Source organism: Vidua macroura, unplaced genomic scaffold (genome assembly GCF_024509145.1).
Source record: "Vidua macroura isolate BioBank_ID:100142 unplaced genomic scaffold, ASM2450914v1 whyUn_scaffold_240, whole genome shotgun sequence".
Taxonomy (NCBI): Eukaryota; Metazoa; Chordata; class Aves; order Passeriformes; family Viduidae; genus Vidua; species Vidua macroura.
Window position 1 is genome coordinate 1,582 of NW_026530605.1, and position 9,705 is coordinate 11,286.

The window sequence follows — 9,705 nt, forward strand, 5'->3', positions numbered from 1 at the left end:
TTCCCATCCCCTTTTCCCTGCCCTTCCCGACCCTTTTTTTTTCCCAACCCGGGAATTTTCCCTTTCCCCTTGAACTTGGCATTCCCCGAATTTCTCCCGGAATTTGGGTTTTTTTTTAGGGTTTTTTCCCCTTTTCCACCTTTTTTTCCCCCTTGGGATGAGCTGGAGGTGGGAGCAGGGGAAGGGGGTGACCCCAAACCAGCGGGATCGGGGGGAATTTGGGGGAATTTCGGGGAATTTCGGGGAATTTCGGGGAATTTCGGGGAATTTTGGGGTTTTTAGGGACACACGAAGCGTGGGGAGGGTCTGAATTAGGGGCACGCTGAGGAAAAAAATCCCAAAAAAATCACATTTTTCCCATTTTTTCCCCCACCCGCTTCACCCCTGCAGCTGAACCCCCCGGAATTTTGGGGCCGAGTGGGGGAAAATTCGATTTTTTTTTTTGGGGAAAATCCGATTATTTGGGGGGAAAACGCAATTCCTCGGGAATCCGGCAGGAAAACGGGGGCGGGGGGCACTCGGGATGAAGTTTTCCTGATTTTTTTAATGGATTTTCGGGAAGTTTTGGGGAGGGGGAGCGCCTTGAGACGGGGAAAAAAAAAAAAAAAAACAACAAAAAAACACCAAAAAAAACGCTCCAAAAAACTAAAATAAATTTTTTAAAAAAAGTAAAAAATTAGAAATAAGTTTTAATACTTAAAAATGATTGTAAATAATTAAAAATAAAGGCGGGGGGGGTTTTATCCCACGGGAATCTCGCGGAAAACCGGGAATGGGGAGGGGGGGATGGAAAGGGGGGGGGGCGACACTAAGGGCGGGGGGGAGGAGGAGTGGGCGTGTCCGCGCGGGCGCGGGGGCCAATCAGAACGCGCCGTCCCGCTGGGGGCGTGGCCGGCGGTGGAGTAAAAGGGGCGTGGCCTGTGCGGATTTCTTAATGGAGCGGCGGCGGCGGGCGCGCGGCGCATGCGCGCTCGGCGCGGCGATGGCGGGGGGGGTCCCGGGGCGCGGCGCGGAGCTGCCCCCGCCGCCAGCACCGGAGCGGGAGGAGCGGCGAGCCCGGCGGCGGCTGGGCCAGCAGCAGCAGCAGCAGCAGCAGCAGCAGCAGCAGGAGGAGGAGGAGGAGGCAGAGGAAGGGCGGCGGGAGGCGGCGGCAGCGCGGCATGACATGACGGCGCCGCTCGGGCTCCCCCCCGCGCTGGCCCGACGCGCTCGGCTGCCGCTGCGAGGACGCCCCGCGGGAGAAGCCGCGCATGGAGAGCTTGGGCCACTGCCGGGAGAGCCTGGGCCACTGCCGGGAGAGCCTGGGCCACTGCCGGGAGATGCTGCCGCACGCCGGGCTGGCCGCCCCGGCCGGCGCCGCCGCGGACGGAGCCGCGTACGCGGAGCTGGCGAGCGCGGAGCCGCCGCGGCAGTGCCCGTCGGGCTCGCTGGGCTACGGCGGCTACCCCTTCGCGCCGGGCTACTACGGCTGCCGCCTGGCCGGCGTCAACCTGCAGCAGAAGCCCTGCGGCTACCACCCGCCCGACAAGTTCGCCCGAGGCCGGCGGGCCGCTGGCGGGCGAGGAGCTGCCGGCGCGGGCCAAGGAGTTCTCGTTCTACCCGGGCTTCCCGGGCTCCTACCAGGCCGTGCCGGGCTACTTGGACGTGTCGGTGGTGCCGGCGCTGGGCGCGCACCCGGAGCCGCGGCACGAGGCTTTGCTTCCCATGGAAGGCTACCAGCCCTGGGCGCTGGCCAACGGCTGGGACGGGCAGGTCTACTGCTCCAAGGAGCAGGCGCAGCCCGCGCACCTCTGGAAGTCGCCGTTCCCAGGTAGGGATCGGCAGCGGGATCGGGAGCAGCGGGATCGGGAGCAGCGGGATCGGGCGCGCTCCGCGCTCCGCGCCGCTCCGGCCGCTCCGCGGGGATGGAGCCCCCGGCGGCCGCGGATCCCAGGAATCCCGCGGGTCCCGTCTGTCCCATCCATCCCGATTTATCCCATCTGTCGGGATATATTCCATAGATTATACATCGGGGATACATTCCATGTATCCCGATATATTTATCCCATCTATCCCATCTATCCTGACTTATCCCATCTGTCGGGATATATTCCATACATATATTGCGGATATATTCCATATATCCCGATATATTTATCCCATCTATCCCATCTATCCGGATTTATCCCATCTGTCGGGATATATTCCATACATATATTGCGGATATATTCCATATATCCCGATATATTTATCCCATCTGTCGGGATATATTCCATAGATACATCGGGGATACATTCCATATATCCCGATATATTTATCCCATCTATCCTGATTTATCCCATCTATGGGGATATATTCCATACATATATTGCGGATATATTCCATATATCCCGATATACTTATCCCATCTATCCCATATATCCGGATATATTCCATATATCCGATATATTTATCCCATGTATCCGGATATATTCCATATATCCCGGTATATTTATCCCATCTAACCCGTGTATTCCATCTGTCCGGATTTATCCCATATATATATTTGGGATATATTCCATATATCCCGGTATATTTATCCCATCTATCCCGTGTATTCCATCTATCCGGATCTGTCCCATCTATCTCATGTATTCCATCTATCCGGATATTTTCCATATATCCCGACATATTTATCCCATCTATCCCATATATTCCATCTATCCCATCTGTCCGGATTTATCCCATATATCCCGATATATCCATCCCATCTATCCCGCATATCCCTGTGTATCCCATATATTCTGTATATTCCATCTATTCCATCTATCCGGATGTATTCCGTACATTCAAAATATCCCATATATATTTATCCCATCCATCCCATATGTCCAGACCTATCCCATATATCCAGACCTATCCCATATATCCCGATATATTTATCCCATATATGTTCTGTACGTTCCCTGTATCCACACATGTTTATCCCACACACTCCGGATATCCGGATCTATTCCATACATCCCATATATTGAATTTATCCCATTTATCCCGTCTGTTCTGGACACCCCATGTATCCCATCCATCCCACAGAGCCGGCTGTATTTATCCCATAAATCCGGATAGATCCCATATAGAATCCCACAGAGCCGGGTGTATTTATCCCATAAATCCGGATAGATCCCATATAGAATCCCACAGAGCCGGGTTGTATTTATCCCATAAATCCGGAGAGATCCCATATAGAATCCCATAGAGCCGGGTGTATTTATCCCATAAATCCGGATATATTCCATATATTCCCACAGAGCCGGGTGTATTTATCCCATAAATCCGGATAGATCCCATATAGAATCCCATAGAGCCGGGTGTATTTATCCCATAGACCCGGGTACATTAATTCCATAGATCCGGATATATTTATTCCATATATTTATCCCATATATTCCCTATGTCAGGGTTTATTTATTCCACATACCCGAGTATAGTTTTTCCATATATTCCATATATCCGGGTATATTTATCCTATATATCCGAGTATATTTTTCCCATATATCCGGGTATATTTATCCCATATATCCGGGTATATTTATCCCATATATCCAGATATATTTATTCCATATATCCAGGTATATTTTTCCCATATATCCGAGTGTATTTATCCCATATATCCAGGTATATTTATCCCATATATCCGGGTATATTTATTCCATATATCCAGGTATATTTATCCCATATATCCAGGTATATTTATCCCATATATCCATGTATATTTATCCCATGTATCCGAGTATATTTATCCCATATATCCGAGTATATTTTTCCCATATATCCATGTATATTTTCCCCATATATCCGAGTATATTTATCCCATATATCCAGGTATATTTATCCCATGTATCCGAGTATATTTATCCCATATATCCGGGTATATTTTTCCCGTATATCCAGGTATATTTTTCCCATATATCCAGGTATATTTATCCCATATATCCGGGTATATTTATCCCATATATCCAGGTGTATTTATTCCATATATCCAGGTATATTTATTCATATATCCCAGATATCCAGGTGTATTTATTCCATATATCCCGATATATTAATTCCATATATCGGGGTTTATATGTTCCATATATCAGGGTATGTTTCTCCCATATATTCCGTACACCAGGATGTATTTATCCCATATATCCGGACATATTAATTCCATATATTCCATATATCAGGGCATATTTATCCCACAGATCAGGGTATGTTTATCCCATATATCCGGACATATTAATTCCATATATTCCATATATCAGGGTATATTTATCCCACAGATCAGGGTATGTTTATCCCATATATCCGGATATATTAATTCCATATATTCCATATATCAGGGTATATTTATCCCACAGATCAGGGTATATTTATCCCATATATCCGGACATATTAATTCCATATATTCCATATATCAGGGCATATTTATCCCACATATCAGGGCATATTTACCCCATATATCCCATACATCAGGGTGCATTTATCCCATATATCCGAGTGCATTTATCCCGTATATCCGGCTGTATTTGCTCCCCGTAGCGCACATATCCGGGTGAATCCCGCATTTCCCATTAATTCCGCCCGTTCCGTGTATTCCATGTGCCCGCGCGAGCTCGGGGCTGGGTAATTAGAGGGAAGCGCGGCTCAGGAATGCTCGGAGCGGGCAATGTGCACGGGCACGCTCGGCGGGGCGAGGCCAGCGCGGCCCCAAACCCGGAGTTAATTCCATAATTCTGCCCTTTCTCCCGAGCCAATCCCGGCCCCCAAACCCGGAGTTAATTCCATAATTCTGCCCTTTCTCCCGAGCCAATCCCGGCCCCCAAACCCGGAGTTAATTCCATAATTCTGCCCTTTCTCCCGAGCCAATCCCGGCCCCCAAACCCGGAGTTAATTCCATAATTCTGCCCTTTCTCCCGAGCCAATCCCGGCCCCCAAACCCGGAGTTAATTCCATAATTCTGCCCTTTCTCCTGAGCCAATCCCGGCCCCACAAACCGCGCTAATTCCCTGATTTTGCGCTTTTTCCTGGAGTAATCCGGGCCCCAAAACCCCACGGTAATTCCCGAATTCTGCCCTTTCTCTTGGAGCAATCCCGGCCCCAAAACCCGGAGTTAATTTCCGAATTCTGCCTTTTCTCCTGCAGCAATTCCGGTCCCAAAATTCCGCGGTAATTCCCGAATTCTGCCCTTTCTCCCGAGCCAATCCCGGCCCAGCCCAATCTCCAAAATTCCCGAACTCTGCCCTTTCTCCCGAGCCAATCCCGGCCCAATCCAATCTCCCAAATTCCCGAATTCATTCCCGAATTCTGCCCTTCCTTCTCCCTCCCCGCCCGCCGCTCCCCCGCGGGCGGAGAGCTCAAAAAGAAAAAGGGGGGAAAAAAAATGAAAATCCCGCTAAAAACGAAGCCCGGAGCGGCTCGGTGGGCTGGGACCGGCGGGGGCTGGGCGCTCAATCAGCTCCCAATTAGCGCAATTAACGACGGAGGTGTCAAGTGACAGACGGAGCTGTTTGGGGGAAGGAGGCGCGCGGGGCTGGAGGAGCCCGGAGAGGGAAAAGGCCCCAAAATTCCCCCTCTGGAGCAGCTCGGAAACCACCAAAAATCCCCGGAAAACCCCTCCGAAAACCCCAAATCAGTTTGGGGACCCCTGGATGGGGCGTGGGGAGAACGAGGGGGTGGCGTTATTGGGGGGTGGGGGGCGCATCCCTTTATTTCCCCTTTATGGGCACCAAAAAAACCCCAAATGGGCTTTTTCCGGGGCTTTGGGGAGGGCAGGAAGGGGAATTCGGCCGCGCGGCGCCGCTGCGCGTGGGGGTTTTTGGTTTTTTGGGGGGATCCCACTCTGCTTGGTGACCCCAAAAAGGAGCCGCTGCCCCCCAAAACCTCCCCAATTAACGCCTGGGCCGTAATTAGGGCCGCGCTCGCCTCCAACTTCCTTGGGGCGCCGAATTTCGAGGTTCAGCTCCCCGCAAAACCCCGCGAGGGCTCCCAAAATTCCCCTCCGGCAGCGCCAGAACAGCGGTGGGGATGTCCCCAAATCCCCCCCGCTCCCATTCCCCCATCCCGGAGCGTTTCCCCTTCCCCAGCACCCCAAAAAAGCTGCTGGAGAGGGGAAAATTGGGATTATTTTGCCGCCTCCGAGGGGATTTTTGGGGTTCGGGGGCTCCTGTGGCCGCTCCGGGCGGGGTTTTGGGGCTGCTCATCCCAGATTTTCCGCTGCGGGGAAAAGGGAAAGGGGATGGGAGGAGAAAAAAGAAGGAGGAAAAAGGGGAAAACTCCAAATATTGCCTGAAAAAAGTGAGGTTTGAGGCGCCTCTGAGGGGCGGGCGCTGCTCCTTCATCCGCGGCCAAGGAAAAACAGGGAATTATCCCTGGTGTGTTTTCATTCCCATTACCCGCAATATTATCAGCCATTATCCCCTCCTCTGGCGGCCTTTTCCCCCTTTTTCCTCTTTTTTCCCCTTCTTTTTTCCCTTTCTCCCCCTTTTTCCCAGCTTCCCCCCACTTTTTTTTCCCACTTTTTCCCCTTCCCCCCCCTCTTTTCTCCCTATTTTCCCCTCTCCTTCTTCCCCTCTTTCCCGTCTCGTTTCCGTGGTTTTTTCCCTTTTCCCCGCTCCTTCCCCATATTTTCTCCCCCTTTTCCCCCCCATTTCCCCCCTTTTTTTGCCCCCTTTTTCCCCTCCTTCCCCCCCTTTTCCCCCCACCTTTTTCCCCCTTTTCTCCCCATTTTCTCCCCATTTCCCCCCATTTTTCCTCTCCCTCCCCAAAACCCTCCCCCAACCCCACTGACCGCAATTCCCGTTTTCCCTCATTTCATTTCCCCATATCCCGATTTTTTACCCATTTCCATTCACCCCCGCTTCTCCGAACCCAATTTATTCCAATTATTCCCATTTTTTACCCATTTCCATTCACCCCCGCTTTGCTTTTAACCCCTTTATCCCCATTATTCCCCTTTTCACCCATTTCCCCCCCAATTCCAACCCCATTTTTCACCAATTTCCCCCAATTCCAACCCCATTTTTACCAATTTCCCCCAATTCCAATCCCATTTTTACCAATTTCCCCCAATTCCAATCCCATTTTTACCAATTTCCATCCTTTCTAACCCCATTTTTACCATTTCCCTCAATTCCAACCCCATTTTCACCCATTTCCCCCATTCTAACCCCATTTTCCTCCATATTTTCCCCAATTCCAACCCCATTTTTCACCCATTTTCCCCCAGTCTAACCCCATTTTTACCATTTCCCCCAATTCTAACCCCATTTTCACCCATTTCCCCCAATTCTAACCCCATTTTCCTCCATATTTCCCCATCCCAACCCCAATTTCCCCCATCCCAACCCCATTTTTACCATTTTCCCCCATTCTAACCCCATTTTTACCCATTTCCCCCCAATTCTAACCCCATTTTTACCATTTCCCCAATTCTAACCCCATTTTTACCAATTTCCCCCATTCTAACTCCATTTCCCCCCATTTTCCCCAATTCTAACCCCCATTTTTACCAATTTCCCCCAATTCTAACCCCATTTTTACCATTTCCCCCCATTCTAACCCCATTTTTTACCCATTTTCCCCCATTCTAACCCCAATTTTCCCCCATTCTAACCCCATTTTTACCAATTTCCCCCATTCTAACCCCATTTTTACCATTTCCCCCCCATTCTAACCCCATTTTTACCCATTTTCTCCCCCATCCCAACCCCATTTTTACCCATTTCCCCCCCATTCTAACCCCATTTTTACCCATTTCCCCCCCATTCTAACCCCATTTTTTACCATTTTCCCCCATTCTAACCCCATTTTTACCCATTTCCCCCCAATTCTAACCCCGTTTTTTTGCCCATTTTCTCCTCACCCCTCCTCTCCCTTAACCCCTTCAGAGCCGAAATTCCCATTTTTTCCCCATTTCCACTGCAGCTCTCTTGGCTCCTTAACCCCTCGGTGCCCAGAATTCCCATTTTTTACCCGGTTTGGACCATTCCCAACCCCAATTTCCCCGTTTCTAACCCCATTTCCCCGTGCAGACGCGGTGCCGCCTTCCTACCCCAAAACCATTTAACCCCATAATTCCCATTTCTGACCATTTTTAACCATTTCTACCCCCCATTTTTGCCCAATTTCCGCATTTTTGACCCATTTCTCGCCGTTGCAGACGTCGGGTGCCCGCTGCAGGCCGAGCCCAGCCCGTTCTGCCGGGGCTGCAAGAAGGGGGATCCTGCCCCAAAACCCTTTAACCCCTTCATTAACCCCTTCATTAACCCCATAATTCCCATTTTTGACCCAATTTTCACCCATTTTTACCCATTTTTACCCATTTTGACCCATTTTCCTCCCCGTTTCTCCCCCATTTCAGACGTGGTGCCGCTGCAGGCCGAGCCCAGCCCGTTCCAACGGGGCCGCAAGAAGCGGGATCCTGCCCCAAAACCCTTTAACCCCTTCATTCCCATTCTTACCCATTTTGTACCCATTTTTAACCATTTTGACCCATTTTGACCCATTTTCTCCCCATTTCTCGCCGTTGCAGACGTGGTGCCGCTGCAGGCCGAGCCCAGCCCGTTCCGCCGGGGCCGCAAGAAGCGGGATCCTACCCCAAAACCATTTAACCCCTTCATTCCCATTTTTGACCCATTTTTACCCATATTTAACCCATTTTTGCCACATTTTGACCCATTTTCTCCCCGTTTCTCCCCATTTCAGACGTGGTGCCGCTGCAGGCCGAGCCCAGCCCGTTCCGCCGGGGCCGCAAGAAGCGCGTTCCGTACACGAAGCCGCAGCTGAAGGAGCTGGAGCGCGAGTTCGCCGCCAGCCGCTTCATCACCAAGGAGAAGCGGCGCCGCATCTCGGCGGCCACGAGCCTGAGCGAGCGCCAGGTCACCATCTGGTTCCAGAACCGCCGCGTCAAGGAGAAGAAGGTGGTCACCAAAGCCAAGCCGGGCCACCTGCACGCCACCTGAGCCGGCCCCGCGCCGCGCGGCGGAGCTGGGGGAGGAAGAGGAAAAAAATAAAAAAAAAAATTCAAAATAATTGGGTGTTTTGTCGGTGTGCTGGCGGGACTTTGGGTGATCAGAATCAGCGGAAAAAGGAAAAATTAAAAGTGGAAAATTCAGTGTTTATCATTCTGCTGGCGGGACTTTGAGTGATCAAAATCAGCGGAAAAAGGAAAAATTAAAAGTGGAAAATTCAATGTTTATCATTCTGCTGGCGGGACTTTGAGTGATCAAAATCAGCGGAAAAAAGGAAAAATTAAAAGTGGAAAATTTGATATTTATTGTCGTGCCGGCGGGACTTTGGGTCATCAGAATCCACCCAAAAAAGGAAAAATTAAAAGTGGAAAATTTAATGTTTATCATTCTGCTGGCGGGACTTTGAGTGATCAAAATCAGCGGAAAAAGGAAAAATTAAAAGTGAAAAATTCAATGTTTATCGTTGTGCTGGCGGGACTTTAAGTGTTCAGAATCCACCAAAAAAGGAAAAATTAAAAGTGAAAAATTCAGTGTTTGTCGTCGTGCCGGCGGGACTTTGACTGATCAATATCAGCAGAAAAAGGAAAAATTAAAAGTGAAAAATTCAATGTTTATCCTCGTGCTGGTGGGACTTTGAGTGATCAAAATCAGCGGAAAAAGGAAAAAATCAAAGTGGAAAATTTGATATTTATCATCATGTTGGCGGGACTTTGAGTGACCAAAATCAGCGGAA

The 9,705-nt window shown here is 50.1% G+C and overlaps 1 protein-coding gene across 1 annotated transcript; it reads left to right on the forward strand.

Moving 5' to 3' along the window:
• The first annotated feature begins 1,165 nt into the window (after positions 1 to 1,165).
• Positions 1,166 to 8,963, forward strand: HOXC13 (homeobox C13). Its single transcript, XM_053969551.1, is given in 4 exon segments — positions 1,166 to 1,186; positions 1,188 to 1,532; positions 1,534 to 1,810; positions 8,707 to 8,963. Coding segments are annotated over 4 exon segments (900 nt in total).
• The last annotated feature ends 742 nt before the right edge of the window (positions 8,964 to 9,705 follow it).